The sequence below is a fragment of the Balaenoptera acutorostrata genome, chromosome 1 (assembly GCF_949987535.1).
Source record: "Balaenoptera acutorostrata chromosome 1, mBalAcu1.1, whole genome shotgun sequence".
NCBI classification, from domain to species: Eukaryota; Metazoa; Chordata; class Mammalia; order Artiodactyla; family Balaenopteridae; genus Balaenoptera; species Balaenoptera acutorostrata.
In genome coordinates this window covers 144,623,557-144,648,465 of record NC_080064.1, presented here as the reverse complement: position 1 = coordinate 144,648,465, position 24,909 = coordinate 144,623,557, and the positions used below count along the sequence as shown (strand labels likewise).

Here is a 24,909-nt window from a genome sequence, read left to right as displayed (position 1 = left end):
GACCCCTGAACAACACAGATTTGAACTATGCAGGTCCAATTATACGTGGATTTTTTTTCAATAAATATGTACTATAGTGCTACATGATCCCTGTTTGGTTAAATCTGCGGATGCAGAACTGCGGATACAGAGGGTCAACTGTAAAGTTACACTTGGATTTTCAACTGTGCAGAGGATTGGCACCTCTAACCCCTGCATTGTTCAAAGGTCAACTGTACTTTTTCGAGTTTCTTAGTGGTGGTTCTAGAGATCACTATAATGTATCTTAATTTATCACAATTTACCTCAGATTAATACTAATTCAATTCTAAAACAAATATAGAAACTCCAGTATAACTTTCATTCCTTTCTTCCTCCTTTGTGCTATTATTGTCATATATATTATGCCTATATATTATAAACTCAATACAGTGTTATGTTATTGCTTTATACAATCTTGTCTTTTTAAAAAGTTAAGAGGAAAAAGGATAAAAAATATATTAACCTACATATTTAATATTTCTGGTACTATTCATTTCTTCAAGTTAGTCTCTGATATCATTTCCTTGCTTCAATATAGCCCCATCCTTTGTGTTAATATTGTCATAAGTATTACTTCTTAATATGCTATAAGTGTGATCGTTGATTTTTGACAAAGCTACAAAGGCAATTCAATGGAGAAAGTCTTTTTAACAAATGGTGCTGTAATCTGAAGATAGTATACCTCTATGTCTACAAATAGGATTATTTTAAGAATCAGTGAGGTGGCATACAGGAAAAGCTTTGCAAACTGTCAAGTAGTCACTGAATACAGTATTATTATATAATTTATATATCTGGTATTATATAGATTATTATATAATCTATATTATATAATCTATATATCTGGTATTATATAGATTATATAATCTATATATCTGGTATAATCTGGTATTATCTATACCAGATTTGCATTCTTGCAAAGGTAGTGTAACCACTACCTTCCCCTTAAAAAATAATTTCCACCTATGTTGCATTGTATGACAATTAGCTCGATTACTTTTCATATCAGAGGTTTACTTTAGAAAGAGATAAAGCAACCATAAATATTAATCAGAAACCTTATTACACAACATCGATGGAAAGTAACACTCTGAAGCCACGGTAATACACATAACTTAAAAATAAGTTTCTTTAAATATCCCTAACTGGCAGAGTATGACGAAGACGGGACACAGACAGAAAGGGAAATAAAACCTATTAAGACAACTTTTACGTATTTTCTTTTTCTCAAGATATGACATGGTTTAAATCAGAAATGTACATACATACGTGTGTGCATGTTCATGGTTGTTTTCCTAATGTAAACTGTGTGGGAACTCTAGACTATAGACTAAAATTTAGGATAGAAATTTCCATCTCATTCATATTTGTTTCCAGAGTTCTTTGATATAAATAGCAAAACATTTTCAGACTTACTCAAAACACCCATGTGGGAAATGCTAACATTTGAAACTTAGCTCAGAGTTGTAAAGGGGGTATTGTTTTCGGAGTTGAGGGAAATCACTGTCAAAATGAAATGGAAGTTCCCGTCTCAGAGCTCTGTTTATCCTACTTGGTAGCGTGTGGAGGAAAATTACCAATGAATCTTCGCAGTAATAACAGAATAAAATAGTTTATCTGCCTCTGTTACCCAAAGCACACTTGGGAAGTCTTACAGAGATTCTTGTTCAGGATCTCTTCTAGTCAATTTTTAACATATGTTTAAAGTAATGCCATCATCTTTGCCCATTTGAGATGTGTCCTGTTTGTTTCCTTTATGGGGTACTAATAAACTCCTAAAAATGTTTACTTTGCCTTTAAGTCAACAGATTGCACAATCTCAATATAACAACAACAGGTTCCAAAGTTCTATTTTAAAAATCACACATGACTGTAAAGATGCTGAGGACACTGAAGTATCACTAAAATACTACAGTCTCACTTAACCTCTAACGAGCTTACAGTTTGAAATCTTAATTTAGAAACCACAGAACAAAGTTTCCTTATATGCATATTTTTTAAAAGCTCAGTTCTTTGCAAAAATATTGTAGAGATGTTTCATCCCACAAATCTAAAATAATAATTTAGATAATAAAACCCTTTATGGTTCATATGTGATAGTAATCCACATATGTAAAACATAACCTATGTATTAATAATAAAAATTTCAGGTTCTGAGTTCATTATACTTCAAGGGAAAAAATCCCATCTAAAGAAAGAGATAAATCAGTAATAATCATAGTTGTTGATCAACAGTAACAGAATTTGATGTTTATAACAGGTTTTTCTTTCTCGTAATTGTTCAGAGAGGAGCTCAGCGTACTGAAAACAGAGTGGCTCCCAAGTTTAACAAAGCTAACTTGAGAATGTGCCTGAGACAAACACATAGGGAACATTATTTGGCTACTGCCCTTTCTCCAAGCTATTCAAATGCTTTCCATAAACCTTAGCATTCATTTTTTTTGGTAACAGTCCGACAATGGAGACTAAGTAATCTCTGGAGATTTGCACAGAGGACAAGAAAGTTGAAGACAACATTAATTTTAACCTCAATGTTGTCAAACTAGAATACATCATGGGTTCAAATTATTATTAATTTCAGTCCACAGAAAGCAGTATCTCCTCCTGTCCTCTTCAATGTAGCCAAACTGATACACACTTTTATTTCATCAATAAAAGACATTACCTCCCTGATCTGCCTCATTATGATATATTGAAACGACACGCAATAATGCAACTCTAAAACACAATGCAAAATTAAATTGGTGCCCACGGTGCCTTATTCAACTACAGGCTCAATCCTGAAGAAAGTTTCAAGAATAACAGACCACCTCCTTAGGAATCATGCCAATGCCTTCCTCGTAAAAAATCAAGGCAGCTAAAAGCCCAGGGGGGTTTACTGAACAATTAAGTGCCTGTGTGGCTATTCACCCCAGTGGGAAGCCATTCTAAAATAAACTGCAAGCTTTTTTCTGAGGGTAAGAAAAAAATGCTATGTCAGTTGAAAGAAGCTGCCAGAATTGGGGGTTTCACCAGAAACAGATTTCCAGCAGAGGTAGTATGAGGACACACATCCTGATATGCAGGGAAGCCAAATGACAAATCGTTTTACTAGTTATTAGACTTCAGGCCTCATATAAAATAATGATCATTTAATGAATTTGTAATAAAGAATACACTTTTGGAGAGAGGAATATTTTTGATTACAGGGAAATTATAGTGGAGCATCCTTCAAAACATATGTAGCATTTCAGAATTAGATTTCATAACCTTAAAAATGTTCTAAAGAAGGAACTCAGTTCTATTAACCCTTTACTGCACCATTAATACAAGTCCTTTTTCCAAGGCACTAAGGAAAAGTAAGGGTTGAAGTGGGGGTGGGCGTGTTGAGGAGGGGAAGATATGGATGAAAACGAATTTAACTAAAAGGTAAGGAGACTGTTCATAGCATTGGCAGAGTGTTTCTCCAGATCTGTGATTGTTCTCTCCTCCGATGCATACCAGTTAGAGTTACAGTGTAAAGTGTGGGAAATAGTGATGAACTTTGCAGACATTCTAATTTTTTAGAAACTCTTGGAAGGTTGCTTGTAGCAACCTTATGTTCTTTAAGATATTATTTAGCAAGTCTCTGTTGCAGGAACTGAGTAGTCTGAGTGAGTTCACTCATATGACAAATACATATTTAACCCCAAATACCAGGTACCAGGCTAGGCACAGGGGAAATAGCAACGAACAGAACAAAGTTACTGCTTCCATGGAGGAAGTGGGGGAAGAAGAGAGTAAACAAAAAACAAACAAACAAACAAAATAACCAATATATAGTATATTGAGTAGTGACAAATGCTGTAAGTGTTATTAAAGTAAGCCCACTTCTCAGGATGCGATAGTACAGAGAGTGAGATGATAGGAGCTTACACCAGAGTGACAGAGTATTGCAGAAGCAGTGAGAAATGGTCAGATTTTGGATATACTTTTAAGGGAGAACTGACAGAATTTGTTAACAAATTAATTTGGATGTCTGAGAACTGGGTGGGCTAAAACCAGTAAGAGACATAGCAAGGTTAATATATGAAAGTCAATTGTTTTCCTACATATCAGCAATGAACAATTGGAATTTCAAATGAAAAACATAACACCATTTACATTAGCATCAAAAAAGTGAAGTACTTAGGTATAAACCTAACAAAAATATGTACAGGATCTGTATAAGGAAAACCATAAAACTCTGATGAAAGAAATCACAGGAGATCTAAATAAATGGAGAAATAGTCCATTTTCCTGGAGAGGAAGGCTCAATACTGTTAACATGCCAATTCTTCCCATTGTGATCTATAAATTAAGCAAAATCCCAACCAAAACCCTAGAAAGTTATTTTGTAGATACTGACAAATTGATTCTAAAGTTTATATGAAAAGGCAAAAGACCTAGAATAGCCAACACAATACCGAAAAGAACAAAGTGAGAGGACTGACATTACCTGTCTTCAAGACTTACTATAAAGCTATAGTAATTAAGACCATGTGGTACTGGTGAAGGAATGGACAAATAGGTTAATGAATTAGAATAGAGGGCCCAGAACTGACCCACATAAATACAGTCAACTGATCTTTGACAAAGGAGCAAAAGCAACTCAATGGAGAAACTGTCTTGTCAACAAATGGTGCTGGACAACTGACATTAACATGCAAAAAAATGAATCTAGACACACATCTTACATCTTTCACAAAAATTAAACTCAAAATGGAACATAGAACTAAATGTAAAACACAGAATCATAAAACTTTTAGAAGACAACATAGGAAAAAATCTAGATGACTTTGGGTTTGATGATGAGCCTATAGATACAACACCAAAAGCATGATCTGTAAGAGAAATAATTAAGTTGCACTCTATTAAAATTAAAACCTTCTCTTCCCCAAAAGACTCTATTAAAAGAATGAAAAGAGAAGCCACAGACTGGGAGGAAATATTTGCCAAACACATATCTGATAAAGGACTTGTATCCAAAGTACATAAAGAATTCTCAAAATTCAACAAAAAGAAAACAAACAGCCCAAATAAAAAATAGGCAAAGGATCCAAACAGATACGTCATCAAAGAAGATACACAGATGGCACATAACCATATGAAAAAATTCTCAACATCGTAGGTCATTAGGAAATTGCAAATTAACAAAAAAAAAAAAAAAAAAACGAGACACTACTATGCATGAATTAGAATAGCTAAAATTCAAAAAACTAACAGTACCATGGTAGCGAGGATGTGTATTGCTAAGTGAAAGAAGCCAATCTGAAAAGGCTACATACTGTATGATTATACCATTCTGGAAAACGCAAAACTACAGAGAAAGTTAAAAGTTCAGTGGCTGCCAGCAGTTCAGGGTTGGGGCAAAGGGATGAATATATGGAGCACAGGGGATTTTTAGGGCAGGAAATCTATTCTGTGTGTAATGGTGGATACATGACATTATGCACTTGTTAAAATCAATAGAATTGTACAATAAAAAGAGTGAATCCTAACGTAAACTATGGACTTTACTTAACAATAATGTATCAATATTGGTTCATTATTTGTAACAAATGTACCATACTAAGACAAGACAATAGTAACAACTAATAAACACTGTGCTGGACTGAAGCTTATATGCAAAAGCTCTGTACTATCTGCTCAATTTTTCTGTAAATCTAAAATTGTTCTAAAACATAAAGTATAGATAGAGAGAGAGAGAGAGATAACTACCTCCAAGGTTTTTGGCCTGAGCCTCAGAATGAATAGAGTTGCCATTTACTGAAAGTAGGAGCCGTTTAGGGGACAAATACAGAATTCTCTTTTTTTTTTTTTTTTTAACATGTATCTATTCTTTTTCAAATTATTTTCCCATTTAGGTTGTTATATAATATTGAGCAGAGTTCAATGGGAAAAGAATTTGAAAAAGAATAGATACATGTATATGTATAACTGAATCACTTTGCTGTACACCTGAAACTAACACAACATTGTTAATCAACTATACTCCAATATAAAACAAAAATTTTTTAAAAATAAGAAAAATATTGAGCAGAGTTCCCTGTGCTATACAGTAGATCCTTGTGGGTTATCCATTTTAAATATAGCAGTGTGTACATGTCAATCCCAAACTCCCTAACTATTGCTCCCCCCCGACCCATCCCCCCCTGGTAACCATCAGTTCATTCTCTAAACTCAAAAGTTTTTGCACAGCAAAGGAAACCATAAACAAAACGAAAAGATAACCCACAGAATGGGAGAAAATATCTGCAAATGATGTGACCGACAAGGGATTAGTCTCCAAAATTTACAAGCAGCTCATGTGGCTTAATATCATAAAAAACAAACAACCCAATCAAAAAATCGGCAGAAGACCTAAATAGACATCTCTCCAAAGAAGACATACAGATGGCCAAGAGGCACATGAAAAGATGTTCAACATCACTAATTATTAGACAAATGCAAATCAAAACTACAATGAGATATCACCTCACACCAGTCAGAATGGCCATCAACAAAAAATCTACAAACAATAAATGCTGGAGAAGGTGTGAAGAGAAGGGAACCCTCTGACACTGTTGGTGGGAATGTAAATTGGTACAGCCACTGAGGAGAACAGTATGGAGGTTTCTTAAAAAACTAAAAACAGAGCTACCATATGATCTTGCAATCCCATTACGGGGCATATATCCAGAGAAAAAGATGGTCTGAAAGGATACATGCACCCCAATGTTCATTGCAGCACTGTTTACAATAGCCAGGACATGGAAGCAACCTAAATGTCCATGGACAGGTGAACAGATGAAGAAGATGTGGTACATATATACAGTGGAATATTACTCAGCCATTAAAAATAATGAAATAATGCCATTTGCAGCAACATGGATGGACCTAGAGATTGTCATACTGAGTGAAGTAAGTCAGACAGAAAAAGACAAATATCATATGATATGGCTCATATGCAGAATCTAAAAAAAAATGGTACAAATGAACTTATTTACAAAACAGAAAGAGTTCATTCTGGACATGGCAATTTGAGATGCCATTTAGATCTCAGTGGAGATGTCAAGTAGACAGTTAAATATGAGTCTTAGATTCATAGAAGAGGCAGAGGAAGAGACATAAATTTGCAAGTCATCAGTATATCGATGATATTTAAAACCATGGAACCAGATGAAGCTATCTAAGAAGAGAAAAGCTCAGAGGCCTAAGCCCTGGAACATTTTAACCTTTTGAGGCCAGAAACTTGAAAAGGTTCAACAAAGGAAGCTTGTGAAACAGCAAGAGATGGAGAGAGTTACTTAATCTCCTCAAATCCCTAAAATTTGCTTTTGCACTAACTGCTGGTCATTTCCTATATCCTCGCAGATTTGCATATTTTAATTGGTATCTTTAGAGAAAATGGAAACAAGCATTACAATTCCTAATACTCTGATTCAAATAATTTTCCTACCTTTTTTTTTTCAGGATATACCAGCATCTCCCAAAGTGGCAAAACACTTGACTTAGCTTTCTCTTATCTTTGAATTCCCTAACCCCTTCAGCCTCTCCTGATCTACTGCTTACCAGGAGAAGGGGTACTTTTTTCATATTTTCTATCTCTGTCTCTCCTTCCTTCCCTCCCTCCTCCTTCTCCCATTCCCATCTCTCTCACATCAACACACACACACACACACACACACACACCCCTAATCCAGGGCTTTCTCACCAGTTGCAGGCACGCCGTCCCTCTGCCATTACTAATATCCTGTTTTAAGGAACCATTTGCAGTTTCCATGCTCTCTCAGACCTCAATACCTTGCTCATGTTATTACTTCTGTCAGGAACATCCATTCCCAACTCCATTCCACATGGAATGCCTACACATATTGCAAACAGCTCATTCTGCAGGAAGCTTTCTTAGCCTCCCGCACCTCCTGTACCACCAGCCGAGGTTCTGTCTCCTCCCTCTGCAATCCCCCTCAGTGCCTCGTACACGTCTCTCATTACATTCATCACGATGGCTATAAATGGCTGTCCGTCTCAGTTGAAGACTGTGAGCATCTTGTGATGTTTTGGATCCCTTGAGTCCAGCACACAACAGATGCCTAGTAAATGAATGAGCAAACTAGAAAATGCTGGAGTAATATGCAATTTACTTTTTTATCCTTTCCCCCCAAACCAAAACATGCTTCTTTGACTCTAGATAGTCTATAATTATATTAATATTCATTTATATTCATTACATTTAATGCTTAAAGAAAAAGTATAATTATATACATTCACAGTATTTTTACTGAAAGTTATATTATTTTAGTATAAGAACAATAAATAAAATTTTACTTTTTCCTACACATCTCAGTGTTTTAAAATATGGGTTCTTTTTCTTCTCCGCATAAAAACACTGGTACAATGAATTTAAAAATAAACAGTTGGTCTATTTTATTACCTGGGTTACTGTGTGATAACACATAAAGAGCTAATAAAATATTTTAAAAATAATCATGACCTTTAAGAAAAGAAAAATTACTACTTACAGTCTTTAAAAACTGTATTTAAAAGCTACATTAATTCCAACAAAGAAAAAAGAACTGCAATTCATTTGATTCAATGTAGGAAGAAGGAAGAATGTATTCTTTTGAAACATTGAAAACGTTGACAACAATGCTGTAAGAAACAGGTCGATATGGCTTAATAAGCTAAGCATCAGATTTAAAAAATCACAGGCTAGAAATCCTAACTTTGGCTCTGAATGAATTGTCTTCACTTCTCTTAAAGCATAAATTGTACAAGAATCTTGCCAAAAAGAGTTGTGATCAAACCAAATGACAGAAGTTCTTAGGCTTTTAGCCTTATGGCTGCTGAACTAGCAGATGACCAATTTGGTATATGGAATGTGGAAGGCTTTCTCCTAAATTTCTAGCATAATATTCAGACTGGAAGATGCTAAGAAAGAGAATAGTTGGAAAAATTGCCTCTCAGATAAACTGGCTGAAGGTACCTCTTTTAGAGAGGTTACCAATCACCACACATCAAAAGAAATGCCACAAATTTGCGGAAGTGGGGGGGATAAAATGGTCATTGGAGAGGCTCCACCGTCACAGAAACGATCCACTCTCCTTCTCTGGCACTGAGAGAAGACAGCCATTTATAATTCAGTTGGGTTTAAAAGGATGAATGATTCATCGGTATTACTAAGCAAGGAACTATGGTCCTTTGTAACAAAGGAGATTTATAGAGCATTTCAAAAAGCAGTATCTTAACTGTCCCTGAATCTCATGATTGTAGAAAACACTTTGCTCAGCTTTTTTTTTTTAAACTTATGTATAAAAGCAGATAAGCTTAAAATATGGCAACTGGGGTTTCAGTTTTCAGCACGTCTCTCATATTTTACCGAAGAAACTAAATTGACATTGAAATTGGAAGACAACATAAGTTCTATCAGAAAACAAACAAACAAAAAACCCCAAAACTGATAGCTAAAGAGCAGAAAAACATTTTTTTTCTCACAATTTGCTATGGGTCCTTGTGCCAGTTTCTTAAGATATTTTCCCATTTATAACTACCTATAATACTAATAATTACAGAAGCCTGTAAAACTATTATCCTAACTTTGTTGTAACATACTTCACACCTTTAGGGACACTCAACAAATATCAATGGCAGGATGGTCCAAAGAGAAGCTAATTAAGCCATGTGAACATAAATTTGACTTCATTTGCTTCCTTAGCTCTGAAAAAGGCCCTTGTCTTTCATTAGTATTCCTCTGGTTGTCTCATTTTTAAATTCATCAGATCTCTTTGACCTCTGTGAATTTATTACTATGATTTTATATCATCACGAAGTCTGGGGAAACTGTAGTCATACCTCTACGGTCACTGACCAAACCTGCTACATGGATTCTTAGATTCACTTTAGTAAGAAACAATCTAGAGTACTTTCTGTATGCCATCCGAATACATAACTTAATATACTATTTTAAAATGTAAGCTAAAGATTATTTTACATTAGCTTTAGGAAGTATTTTTAGATGAGAGAAAAAGGAGTTGTGTCTTTCCCTTCAAGAAACACAAACAATTTCATACTCCATCAACATAATTTTCCCACTAGGTATCAGATATAGGCATTTTACCAATCCTATTCTGCCACTGGAGATCAGCAAGTAGTATTAAATCAATATTTTCACAAGGGGCCAGTATACATAAGACCTTCTGAGACTTGAAAAGTACGCCAAAGTGTTTTAACTATGAGCAAATATTATGCATAACTGCTTTACAGAAAACACCAATCATAAACTGTACTTTTGCTCAAAGTAATGCATTCACTCACTGCTACTCAAATACACATTTGCTCTGTAATGGAATCTGTCTGTACTCTTGCCAGAAACTATGTACATAAAATCACTAGGTCCAAAGCCTGGGAAAATAAATAGGAAATGGATACAAAAACTGTTTGGGAGTTCTTAGAAACTGACGCACATATAACATTAAATGTTGTCTAGAATTGTTACCTTTTAAGGAGTCACCAAATACATATACACTATAAAATAAATAATGGAAAGAATAAGCCTTGCAAATACATATGCCACTCTGCCACTCAGCAGTCAAGCAGCAAGATAGCTGTAGTTTTAAGAGCTACAGTGAGATTATTTATTGTAATCACTGGGGAAATATTTTATAACTAAGTTGTAGTTAACTATGTAAATGATAGAGTGTGGTCCAGTATTACAAACAACAGACTCCAAAACTTGGGACTTCAATAAAGAAGACAGCTATCATGCCTTAATGTGTAATATGCCCTTTGTAAATAACATGAAGTTGCACCCACAGCAACTGCCAACTCCTCTGGCTCTCGGGCTTTGTATACTACCCAGATTCCCTAGTAATAAAAATGTCATTTAAAGTTTTTGAGGAATACAGAGCATTAAAAAAAAAAAAGCACTATAATCAAGCAGCTAAGCAACACAGTCTAGGATAGTGATTTACAGCTGGTTTGCTCAGGTTTGTTGTGCAGTGTGTAGTAAGTAATTTGTTTCTAACAACAAAGCATCAAAGTTGGCAGGTCATATTTTAATATAAAATTAATATTCCCCATAATATATCACCATTCTCACCTACGCCCATTCTACTGTGCTTTCTTGAGTGAAAGTCAAACGGGGAAGTCAGCACTAAGAGGTCCTGGGAACAATATATGAACCAAAGCTCTACTGTATCTGTGCTGCAGTTCAAAGGAAGTAGACTAGAATCATAGGTCAGAACAACAATGACAACAAAGGTTAAAACCACTAGTCAAAGCTAGGCATTAAGCATCAATGCTACTAAGATCACACAGAGAGGTAACCAGACATTATATGTTGCCTGATGAAAGAATAGACTACCAGCTATAGTCTTACTAACATGATCCAATTGCATCTCATCAAGCTGCTGGTTCCAGCTGCCAATTTGCAGAAAATACAGAGGACAGGGAGACATGTTGAAATGCACCGTGAGTAATTGACAAACCCAGATTATAGGAGAGTATGCATGTCAAACAGCCCAGGTTCTTTAATAGAAAAACTGTAAGGAAAAGAGAAGGATAGAGGCAAAACCCACAGATCAGGAGTTGGTAAACCAATGGTCTATGGGCCAAATCTGGACTGCCCTCTGTTCTTGTAAATAAAGTTATAAGAACCACACCATTTGTTTATGTATTGTCTAGGGCTGCTTTCACCATAACATGGCAGAGCTAAGGAGCTGCAACAGAGCCCAAATGGCCTGCAAATCCCAATATATTTACTTTCTAGAGCTTTACGGAAAGAGTTTGCTGGACTCTACTGCAGATCAACAGAGATTTACAGGATATAACCAAAAACATTTTTTAATGGGCAAAATTTGTGAGATGCAAATAAAGAAGTGCTTTATTTGTAGAAATTAAGTTGATTTTAAAATGTATATAAAAAGTAAAAGGACATTACATGCCTCCTGACAAAAGAACAGACCACCAGCTACAGTCTTATTAATATGATATAATCAAGACCCTGGTTCCAGTTGCCAATTTTCAGAAAATACAGAGGACAGGGAAACGTTGAAATGCACCATGAGTACACCATAAAATAGTACAGCCAAAATAAAAGTTATTATTATAAAAGTAAGAATAACGGGAAAGGAAAAGGTAATGCTTAGGACAGGGCACACTGAAGGGGTTCTAGGATGGCTAGAAAAGTTCTATTTCTTGACTTGGTGGGTTACAAGTGTTCAAAATGTTTGCCTTGTAACTCAATCTATGCATTTATATTATGTAGTTTTCTGTATCTGGTTTTATTCTACAGTAAAAGATTTTAAAATCACCAACAAAGTAAGAAGAACTATAGCTATGAGACTTTGTTATCTACTATGAGATCTTGGCGCAACTCATTTAATCCTTTATTATCTTTTGGAAACAGTAGAGCATAAATAAAACCACATTTTTAATCTAAGCTTTTTATATGTGAAATTAGGATAAAACAAGTACCCTATATACCACTAAGGATTTTAGAGCTGATGAAACGAGAGTATACATGTGAAGGTACTTTGAAATTCTGTGACGTTCTCTACAAATGCAAAATACTCTTATAACCACATGGAATAACCTACAGCATCACTGCCCTGCTTAAAGCCCTTCAATAACACCATCCATGTACCAGTAATTTTTAGAGTTCCTTCTGGAAACCTAGGACTCAACAGACATGCTTCAGGGGTAGGGAATCATGTATATTGTACAGACTGTGCCTTGCACAAGGATGCCAGGTACAAGTGCATCTGAAATCTGATTTATGGTGCTTGCCAAACCTTGAATCCTGGTGAAGAGACTTTTTCTGTATGTCCAGAGGGAGTCCCTTTTTCTAATTCACTCCAAGGCATGTTATGAGCTAGCTGTAGTCCTGTTCAAAGATCCCCCCATACCTTCTTTTTGTCAAACAATAACAACATAAACTGTCTGAAAAGCTTCTACATCATCAAGATAAACATGAACAGGCACGTCTTATATTTGTATTTCCCTGATTACAAATAGATTTGAGCATTTGAGTTCCTCTTCTATGAACTGCCTGTTCATATTCTTTGCCCATGTTTTTCATTTGGGTTGTTTTTTTCCTTGAGGCACAGAAGTTATTTACATATTCTGAATTAATCTTTGTCAGCTATATGTCAGTAAATCTCTTCTCCTAGTCTATGGAAACTTATATATTGTCAGTGGGACCATAAACTGATAACCTTCTGGAGAGCAAGTTAGTAATAACCAGTAAAGATGAAGGTATAAATGTTATATATCCCAGCCATTTCACCTCTAGGTTTCTACATTAGAGAAACTCTTATACATGAGAACAAGGATATATTTACAAGGCTATTCGTTACAGTACAATTTGTAACAGCAAAAAAGTGAAAACAGTGATGGCCTTCATGATGTACGTAACTCTTCCCACCTCATTTCCCATCCTTCCCTTCTTTTCTCATGAGCTCTATACATTCATTTGTTCATTAGTGGCCTTAATTGATGCCATTAATCACCTACTCTGAACTAGGTTCCATGCTAGGCAGGCAGGCACATTTAACTACTTGCACTTGTCCTACTAAAACATGGTGTCTTACAACTTTCAGGAGGCTTTTTCTGTCTTTCTTTTGGGTCCTGACACAACCTTGTGTAAAGTACTTATCAGTACTCCACTACCCTTGTTATTCAATTACCTAACAATAAAATAAGTGGAGGTGGTCCCAAATTACAGTTAATTAAATCTCTGAACAAAGGACAATTCTGTTTTTACCAGATCTCATCTAACAATTACCAAAAAATGAAATAAAATTTATTTTCCAGCCAACATTTAGTGCTAGAACATTACTTCCAAGAGAATGTCTTAAGCATCATATGATCACATGCATATGTGGAATCACACACACACACAAAATTCATAAATACAGAGAACAGAATGGTGGGTGCCAGAGGCAGTGGGTGAAACGGGTGAAAAGAGTCAAAAGGTATAAACTTCCAGTTATAAAATACATAAGTCATGGGAATGTAGTGTACAGCATAGTGACTACAGTTAATAACACTGTATTGCATAGTTGAAAGTGGCTAAGAAAGTAGATCTTAAGAGTTCTCGTCATAAGAAAAAAATTCTGTTACTATGTATGGTGATGAATGTGAACTAGACTCATTGTGATCATTTCCCAATACATGCAAATATCAAAACATCATGTTTTATACCTGAAACTAATAAAGTGTTGCCTGTCAATTATACCTCAAAAAAAGAAAGAGGCTGTCTTGATCAACACGGTATTCCTAGCACTTAGATCACTTCCTGACACATAATTGTCTATAAATATTTGCTAAACTAAAAAGTGCAAGCAATATTATCTGACAGTAATGATGTTTAAAAGTGAACACAGAGTGATTTATTTTTGTAGATGATTTATTATCAGATAAAGTAAGAGCTGTTTGTTCTCTTAAATTTTAAAAAAATGTATTTTTTTTAAGGTGAGCTACCTTCATAAATTCCTACCCAAATACTTTTAGGACTTGGCTTAATGAATTTCTTCCCTATACAAGGCTGCCAAAGCTTCAAAGTCAATAATTTTCTTTGTGTTACTAATGAAGGAAAATTCCTACATTAACCACAAACGTCTGCAATTGCAGCAACTCTGTTAGATATGTAACATTTTATATACAAAGTACACATAGAAGTAAAAATAGATAAAAGCTTGCCTACTACCTAAAAATATCACTCCTGTTAAAAACTGAGGAATGAAATCAAACATACACACACAAATCTTTGTTAAAATGTTATTTGCATACTTTGAGTTGAGAAAATTTTATGCCATAAAAGGCATAATAAATCTAATGTGTATGGGGCCTCATTTGTGCTATTTTGTGTATTATTATTCCACTGCATAATATAATTATGAATATTTATATAGAAAAAAAACACACAGACTTAAGCCCTCTGAGTTATTAAATGCAAGAGTATAAAAATGGATTACTAAGTTAACCTTCCAACTAATTCTATTTAAAGAAGAAAACAAACTTAAAAAGCTAGAAAAGCAATAATCACCAGTTGGGAAAAACTAGAAATTAATAGGACACAAATTTATTCTAGACTTATGCAATGATTTGATTCAAACAGGCTACTGATTTTATTTTTGAGGATTAAATTCAGGTAAATTCTAAATGGTAGTTCCTTCTCCAAACAAATAGTATATTAATAATACTAGCTAGGATGATATTTGTTGGAGTAATTAAAAGACACAAAGGGAGAGATTTAAGGAGTGAATTATTAAGTCTTTTAGACAGAAGAAGCATTATTGGAAATAATGCTAGTAAAACTGTTGTGTGTTGATTTTCAAATACACAGAAAAATCTGAGTAAGGAGCCTCTCAAAGAAGGGTATAAATAGCCTGATATATCAAAAAACAATTCTCATAACAAATCACACATACAAAAAATATTTAATAGAAATCTAAAAATTAATTTAATATAATTTTATGCAATACACACAATGAAAATAACCAATTATGGTAGCTTTGATATGGAAGGGATCTTACATGTTATCTACTGATAATCTATATCCCTCAATAAAACACAAAGGAAGTGAAACTCAGAAAAATTAGGTGTGTCTCCAATCATCAAAGAAAATGTTGTGTCAGTGTCAAGACCAGAACCTAGGTCTTATGGCTTTGGTCCAGTGGTCTTTCTATTAAATCAATATGCATTTATCATAGAGAATTAGGAAAGGAACAGGTGCTTATCAAAGTGCTTCATGTTAGGATTTACGGTGCTCTGTCCTCTTCCCTGCGTGTAAACCCACTCAGATACACCAATGTCTTCCTCTGTCCTTTCTACCTGCCCCACAGCCTCAGAGGTTCAGGTGTTCCTCCTCTAGCTCAATATTAATCTCTTCAACTAGTCTCTTGAATCCACCACTCCCCACCTCTCAAGAATCTTGCTCCATCAGTAATTACCTTTACTCCTCTACGTTCAGACTTTCTCTAGGACAGTTCACAGGGAAGCTGGCTTCCCTCAGAACAAGCAAGTCAGAGAGAGTGCCTGACAGAAACCATAGTTGTTTTTTTTTTTATTGAAGTATAGTTGTTTACTATATATATATATATATATATATATATATATATATATATATATACACATATATATATGAATCACTTTGCTGTATACCTGAAAAAATATATATATGTGTGTGTGTGCACATATATATTCTTTTTCAGATTCTTTTCCATTATAGGTTATTACAAGATATTAAATATAGTGTCCTGTGCTATACAGTAGGTCCTGTTGTTTATTTTATATATAGTAGTGTGTATCTGTTAATCCCAAATTCCAAATTCGTCCCTCCCCTCTTTCCCCTTTGGTAACCATAAGTTTGTTTTCTATGTCTGTGTGTCTATTTGTTTAGTAAACAAGTTCATTTGTATCATTTTTTTAGATTCCACATATAAGTGATATATGATATTTGTCTATCTCTATCTGACTTACTTCACTTAATAGGATAATCTGCAGGTCCATCCATATTGCTGCAAATGGCATTATTTCATTCGTTTTTCATTCTTTTCATTCTTTTTTATGGCTGAGTAATATTCCATTATGTGTGTGTGTGTGTATATATATATATATATATATATATACACACACACACACACACACACACACACATATATACCACATCTTCTTTATCCATTCATCTGTCAATGAACATTTAAATTGCTTCCACGTCTTGGGTACTGTAAATAGTGCTGCTATGAACACTGGGGTGCATTATCTTTCAGAATTAGAGTTTTCTCTGGATATATACCCAGGAGTGCGATTGCTGTATCATATGGCAACTCTATTTTTAGTTTTTTAAGGAACCTCCATACTGTTCTCCATAATGGCTGTACCAATTTACATTCCCACCAACAGTGTAGGAGGGTTCACTTTTCTCCACAACCTCTTTAGCACTTACTATTTGTAGGCTTTTTGATGATGGCTATTTTGACCAGTGTGAGGTGGTACCTCATTGTAGTTTTGACTTGCATTTCTCTAATAATTAGCGATGTTGAGCATCTTTTCATGTGCCTATTGGCCATCTGTATGTCTTCTTTGGAGAAATGTTTATTTAGGTCTTCTGCTCATTTTTTCATTGGGTTGTTTGTTTTTTGGATATTGAGTTGTATGAGCTGTTTGTATATTTTGGAAATTAAGCCCTTGTTGGTCGCAATGTTTGCAAATATTTTCTCCCATTTCGTAAGTTGTCTTTTCGTTTTGTTTATGGTTTCCTTTGCTGTGCAAAAGCTTGTAAGTTTAATTAGGTCCCATTTGCTTATTTTTGCTTTTGTTTCTGTTACTCTATGAGATGGATCAAAAAAAAGAATGCTGAGATTTATGTCAAAGAGTGTCCTGCCTATGTTTTCCTCTAGGAGTTTTATAGTATCCAGGCTCACATTTAGGTCTTTAATCCATTTTGAGTTTATTGTTGTATATGGTATTAGAGAATGTTCTAATTTCATTCTTTTATACATAGCTGTCCAGTTTCCCCAGCACTGCTTATTGAAGAGGCTGCCTTTTCCCCATCGTATATTCTTGCCTCCTTTGTGGTAGATTAATTGACCATAAGTGTGGGGTTTATTTCTGGGCTTTCTATCCTGTTCCATTGATCTATGTAGCTGTTTTTGTGCCACTACTGTACTGTTTTGATTACTGTAGCTTTGTAGTATAGTCTGAAGTCAGGAAGACCTGTATTCTGAAAACTGTAAGACGCTGATGGAAGAAATCGAAGATGACACAAACAGAAGGAATGATATACTGTGTTCTTGGATTGGAAGAATTGATATTGTTAAGATGACTATACTACCCAAGGCAATCTACAGATTCAGTGTAATCCTTATCAAATTACCAATGGCATTTTTCACAGAACTAGAACAAAAAATTTTCAAATTTGTATGGAAACACAAGACCCCAAATAGCCATAGTCTTTTATAATCTAATCTTAGAAGTAACATCCCATCATTTTTGCCAAATTTTATTTATTGAAAACAAGTCACTAACTCCAGACCACACTCCAGGGAAGGGAATTACACAAGAGTGTGACCGTCAGAAGGATGGATTATAAGAAGCCATCTTAGAGGCTGCCTGCCACAGCTTCTAAAGAAGAAAAGCAAAAAGGGAGACTTGTTAACCAGATACCAGGACTTCTTATGAAGCTACCAATTAGGAAAATGTGGTATTGGCACAAGGATAAATATATTGACTAATGGAATATAAAGAGAGCCCAGAAACAAATCAATGCATAGAGGGAGTCTTGGAAAATGACAGAGATGATATGTCGGACAATAAGGAAAGGAGGGAATATTCTGTAAACGGAGGTGGAGAAAAATGGTTATCCAAATGAAAATAGGGTTCCCAGCCTTCCTCTCATACCATTAAAAAAAGCAAACTTTAAAACTCTTAGGAAAATATAGGTGAACTTCTTTTAGACCTTTAGACAGGAAATAGTTCTTAAATTAGATACAAAGATATTGATTATTAAAAATGGATAAATATGATTATATTCAAATTAAGAACTGTATTCATCAAAAGATACCTGAAAGACAGATTTTAAAGCTCACAAACACAACCAAAAGGATTATTATCAAGAATATATAAAGAACTCCTAGAAGTCAATGAGAAAACTATAAGCAATCCAGTAGGCAAAGGATATGAAAATACATTTCTCAAGAGAGGAAATATTAACTATATAAATAAATGTTCAATATCAGACAACTGCAAATTAAGACCACAATGAGATAAGCCATTCAACTGACAAAAATTTAAAAGTCTGAGAATACTAAATGTAAGAGACCACACAGCTTCCAAAGATCTTGTTTACATTGCAGGGGAAAGTAAATTGAGGCAACCACTTCAGAAAACAGTTTGAAATTACCCCCTGAAGTTGAACATTAGCAACACTCCATCATCAAGAGAGTAAGTGTGAAAACTGTGGTACAATCACACGATGGAATGCTATATGGCAGCCCCCCACCTCCAAAATACACAATAGATCAATGTTAGCAGTATGACATTAAGTACATAAAGTGAGCCTCAAACGATTACATGCCTTTTTATAAAGTTAAAAAGATCTAAAATGAAACAATTCCCAATGAACATGAAAAATACAGTAATACTCTACAGTAAATGAATACTTGTTAAATACTCATATTTAACTTATTCCTCAAATAACCAAGAGTAAAGCAATGATCCCTGTACCCCAAATTCCTTTTAAAATATATTACTACCTCTACAAATGCTTTGAGAGGAAAGGAACAAAACCTCCAAATTTTTACAGTCATCGAACAGCCGATTATCTGAAAATGTTAACAATATGTGGCAGACACATTGTGAGAGGGAAAAATCAGGATTGTTTTTAACCACATTCCTTGTTTCAAAACTTTCCAATGTCTGTCTCTACAGAATCTCTGTCATTAATTAAAACCAACTTGTTGAAGCATCTGTGATGTATCAATATTAGACAGAATATTAAGATATTTTATTTTCAAAGGAAAAGTGTAAATGACAAATGCTCTGTTTGTATCTGTATGTAAGTGTTCATTGTTGTGACCTGGAGTTAACTAAAAAAGTGGAAGATAAAATTTTACAAAATGTATACAAATATTATATATATATATATGTGTGTGTATGTATATGTGTGTGTGTGTGTATATATATATATATATATATATATATATATATATTACTACCTCTAATTTAATGATTCCTAGCACTTTATTCAGGAAAGGGACTAATCTGTTAAACAAAGATCAAAATCACCTGCCCACCTGTTATGGCTGAGGGAAGCACTGACGGGTGTAGGTACCACAGTCTGTAACCCTTCTCCTTCTATCTCAGTACCAAGAAGGCAGATGAGCTGGAGATCTGGTAATCCCACACAGTTTACTTCATGCCAACTTTTATCTGAAAGTGCATCATTGAATGGACAATAATGTTTATCAAAAATAAAAGATAAAAATTCCAAACACCTACCTAATACTCAGCTGAGCAAACATCACTTATAATGCTATGTCTCCTTGTCATTCTAGTATTTTCTGTTACCCAGTAATTCCCAAAGTAAAGGAATAAAGAAATCACAACAGTGACAAAATTAATAGCAAATGCATAAATGCTATATGCCAACCCAACTCCTCATCCCCCCACCACCGCCCTAATAACAAAACAATAATAAAACAAATACTTACTCTCCATGAGGTCCAGGTAAACCAAGAATGCTATATAAACTTGGGTGGCATCTCCTATATCTAATTCCATCATTTCTAAATACTGAAAATCAAAATGTAATTGTCAAACAGAGAAGGAAGAATCTCTTAATATTTTCTTTCAATCAACAACTATTCATTAAATGGATAATATATAAGACTCCCTTACAGGTATAGTGGGAGTTACATGGCAATTAAGCCCTGATCCCTATCTCTAAAAATCTTATGGATTGTTAGGGTAAACACACGCACACCTGCAACTGTAGGTAAATAAAAATACATGACAGTAAGTGACTAAAAACCAAGTGAGTGGAATAAAAAAACATGACACAACAGGTCAAAGGAGCTCCACTCAGGTGGCTTGGTTGGTGAATGTCTCCTGGCAGAGGTGGGATGCAAATTGGGCCCTGAAGGACTTGTCGTGTATGATTCAAATAAATAGAGAAGGTAGAGTAACATTGTGAGTAATCACACAAAGGTGGGAATAAGCAACACATATTCAAGGGCCTATAAAGAAACCTATCTGCCAGGAGTAGAGACATTTTTAATAGAACTTTTGTTGGCGCATGTTAGTGGGAGCCTCTGTTTCCCTGGTCTCTTATTTGCCTGTGGAGAAAGTCTGCAAGAAGACCACTCCTGGCCTCTCTCCCCACCCCTGCTCACTCAAGAGTAGGGAGTTATTTAATTGTTGGTTTTTAAAGGACCAAGCAAGCTGCTGCTGCTTTCAGACTTGTTGCTCAGCACTGAGCAAACATTCTTCAGGGGCCTGCCCCTGCAGGAGAAGCCTGAGGTATTCGAGCTATGTCAGTGACTAGGTGGGGAAGTAGGGACAATGCAGAAGTGAGGCGTCAGCAGACCTGCCTGGGTGCAGATCTGAAGTCACACTTCCCCATCGGCATCCTCCTAAGTGTGCACAGGTACAGGAAAAGAGGGGTGTTATTAACTGTCCTCCTAAACCTTAAACGTGTTTGAAAATGACACTGAAAAGGCAATTGGGGACCAGGTGGCAAGGTCTTGATGGCCAAGCTAATAGTTTGAATTTTACCCATAAGGAAATTCTCTAAGCATGGGAATAATATAATCAAAATGGTGTTTGAGGATGATAAATCTGATACTGCGTTACTGGATCGACCCAAGTAATTTTCAAACTGAATAATACAAATGCAGAGCTGAAAAATCAAACAACCCATATAAATAGTAACATCAAATCTAGAAGAAGTTTTTAAATTTTGTTACTGTTGTTCCACTTATTAAACACTTAGGTAGTGTTTACTATATGTCAAGTGCTTTACCAATATTAACTGATTTAATCCTGTAACAACCCTATAAGGTTAGTACTATTCTTTTCCCCATTTTACAGATGAGAAAACTGAGGAACAATGAGATAAAACAACTTGCACCAAAAAAAAAAAAAAATCACAAAGCTGGTGACAGAACCAGGATTCAAACTCAGGCAGTCTAACTTTGAGTTCATGCTCCTAACCACCATGATCCTTCTCCATGTTTTGGTTCTTTTATGGCACTGAATAACATCTCCACGCTAGTGTTTGTTCATCTCACCTTGAGGATAAATAAGGGGATCAGAGCAGGAGGATAAAATCAAGCAAGAGAAGATGAAAAGATCTTCAAATTGTTCCTTTTCTGGACTGTTTTTAGATTATTATCTATGAAATATTGCTCTCCAGCAGAAGACTGCAATTACACTAAAGTTACTAGACCAAAGTATCTAGTCCCTGATATTCCTACAAAAACCCTTATATCCATTCACTGTCCATTCATTGTTTGGGCCATGACTGGTACAGGGCAGCAATTTGCCAAGCAGAGGCAAATGAGGATTGTGCCTAAACCTTAATCATTGTAGACTACTACATCTTATCCATGACCCACCAACTGTTTTGCTTGGTTACTGTGAGGATTAAATGAGACCATCCCCAGAACGAGCCCTAGACAGCAAAACTCAGATTAGTGGAGTGGTTACTATCTGGCCTGAGGGGCGATGTATTCAATGTTGTTCCCTCCAGCTAAGAATGGTCTGAGGGAGTGGGAAGGGGGCGGTGTCAGAACAAGAGTTCAACTCATTTAAACAAACAAAAACAAGGTGGCCTGCAGCGGGCAGTGAGCATAAAGGATCCCCTTCGGTGAGGTTCGCGCGTAAACAGCGATCCCACGCGGTTGGGGGTCAAGGGCCCAAAGGCGAGCACGGCCCGTGGGTTCCGCCTGGGGTAGAGGCCAGGACCGGCGCCCTGCTCCTCTCGCGCCTCCTGACCTTAGGGTGCGTGCCCATCCAGGCGTCCTCGGGGGCCCATGAGGGGGCGCCGCCACCGCGATCGACGCTCGGGCGCACATCGCTGCAGCCCGCGGTCGGCTGGGACTCGCTGCTCTCCTCCATGCCCTGCCGTGCGGTGCGCCCGTGGTGCACCGCGCTGCGCTCTCCGCGCCCGGCCAGAAGCAGAGACGCGCGCGTTTGGGTTCCGCTTCCCGGTCGTCCGCTGCGCTGGCGCGGGAGAGCTCAGATGCTGGGAGGACAGTTCTATCAGCCCCACTTTCAGACAAACATAGCTAGAACCTGGGCAAACGCACTCCCCTTTCGGTCTGCGCTTATTCAAGTCTGGGCGGATGCTAGCGAGAAGAAGGTTCAAGAATACCCCGAGTCCAGAAGGCCTTAATTCTCCTTACGTCAGCGCTGTTTGCAGCTCTGCTGAGAAAGTGGGGGAGACTTAAGGCTTCTTTGCCCTGACATGTAAGCTTAAAGTGTAGAAGTGGATGAGATCTCCAGAGAAGAAAGTGGAAAGGAGAAAGACCAGACTGCCAAGGACCGTATTTTTAGGGTGGAGCGACCTTTCAGGGTTAGAGGAGCAAGAGTAAACACGAGTTGTTAAAAGGAAACACGAGCGGTCAGAAAAGTAGGATGCAAACCAGCATAGCATAAGCATGTGACGTGGAAGTCAAGGCCGAGGAGTTTCAATCAGGCAGAGTAGGACATTTTAAGCATTTACCTAAATCCCTAAAGTGAAATGGGGGGACGCTAGAAGTTGCTCTTATGTTTTCACAGTATCCCTCTTCCTGAAGTGTTGAGAATAGACCTTAGGGGTCAAGGGTGGAAGCAGGGACTGGTTAGGAGGTATTGCATTAACCAAGGCAAGAAGTGACTCTCAAGAGTCAAAGTGCCAGGCAGGGATAGAACTTCTGCTTCCAAATATGACAGACTAAGACCCTACTGGACTATCCCCCAGCAGAAAACATCTAGAAAAATTGGACATAATACAAAAAGCAACTAGCAGAATGCCCTGGAATGTGAACAGAAGCATGACTCTGGTGGGGAGGGCAAACTTGCTTGGAGAAGGGCAGATGAGGAACCATAAACGAAAGTTGCCCATTCCTTGGAGTTTAGCTTGGAGCTAAGTGCGGTCCAGGAGGCAGGCTCTTTGGCAGCAGGGGTGCATGTGGGAAAACTCCCAGTTTTTCTTTTCTGGAGAACCAAAAAAGTGAAGCCAGGAAACTTTGAATGCTGAAGAAATTAAGAAATCCCAAAAGGGCAGGAGCCAGAGAGAGGATCCCCTAACTCTGCTCACATCTCTGACAGATCCTGAACCACCTGAAACAGAATTACAGCAGTTCTGTTAAAAACAAAAGATCTGAACTGAGGCTAGGGTTATCCTCAAAGAAACAGAGTTTATAGTTCAAATTTAGCCAAGAAAATCGCCTGCTAATGCAAAGGAAATAACACTCATCAGAGCAAAGTCATAGAATCCAGAACCTCCACAACTTATTATTCATAAAGTCCAAGATATGATTCAAAACTACTGACAAATGAAAATCAAGAAAGTGGATCACATTTTGTAGAATCTGGCCCTGAGATGAATCAGATGTTGAAACTGACAGATAAAGAGTTTAAAGTAACTATTATAACTATCCTCAATGAAGTAAAACAAAACATATTTTCAGTGAATGAAACTCTCAGGAGACAAAAAAAAAAAAATCTCATCAGAGAAAAAGAAAAGAGAATCACATGGAAATTCTGGACCTAAAAATTAAAGTTTCAGAAATAAAAAAATTTCACTGGTTGGATTTAACAGCCAAATGGAAATTACAGAGGAAAAAATTAAATGAAATTGAAGGTAAAGCAGTCATCCAAGAAATCATCCAAGGTGAACAACAAAGAGAAAAATGATTTTTAAAAAATAAACAGAGCCTCAGAGACCTGCCACATGATATCAGTCAATCCAACATACATGTAAATGAAATACCAGAAAGAGAAAAGAAATAGAATGGGATGGAAAAAAATGGAAGAAATTTAAAATTCCCCAAATTTTATGGAAGAAATTCGCAGGTACAAAATGCTAAATGAATACCAAGTGAAATAAACACAATGAAGTCCATGCTGAAGTCAAACTGTTTAAAACCAGATAAAAAGCTTGAATGCATTTTTAAAAATGCATTACATATAAGGAGAAGTGCATGAAGATTCATAAATTGCCCTAGGATGTATTACATTTGAATAAAGTCATTAACCTTTGCCTCTACAAGCAGCTGCTAAGCCCTAAATGAGCAAATGACACTGAAATTAGTAGGTTCCTTGAAGCACTGAGCACTGACACTAATTCAAGTAATTAGAGGTAAGTAGATCTTTCTCTCTCACCTCTAAAGATCCCAATCAGTTCAGGTGATGGTACTTATA

General features: G+C 36.2%; 1 protein-coding gene across 1 annotated transcript in view; it reads right to left on the bottom strand.

Moving 5' to 3' along the window:
• Positions 1-22,673, bottom strand: part of TSEN15 (tRNA splicing endonuclease subunit 15) — a 30,384-nt gene extending 7,711 nt beyond the window's left edge. Inside the window, exons 1-3 of the mRNA XM_007175214.2 lie at positions 22,498-22,673; positions 20,214-20,295; positions 19,797-19,932 (exon numbers count right to left, since the gene is read on the bottom strand). Of these exons, the coding sequence (XP_007175276.2) occupies positions 19,797-19,932; positions 20,214-20,295; positions 22,498-22,620 (341 nt within the window). The 5' untranslated portion in view covers positions 22,621-22,673. The remainder of the gene's footprint in view (positions 1-19,796; positions 19,933-20,213; positions 20,296-22,497) is intronic.
• Between the last annotated feature and the right edge of the window lie 2,236 nt (positions 22,674-24,909).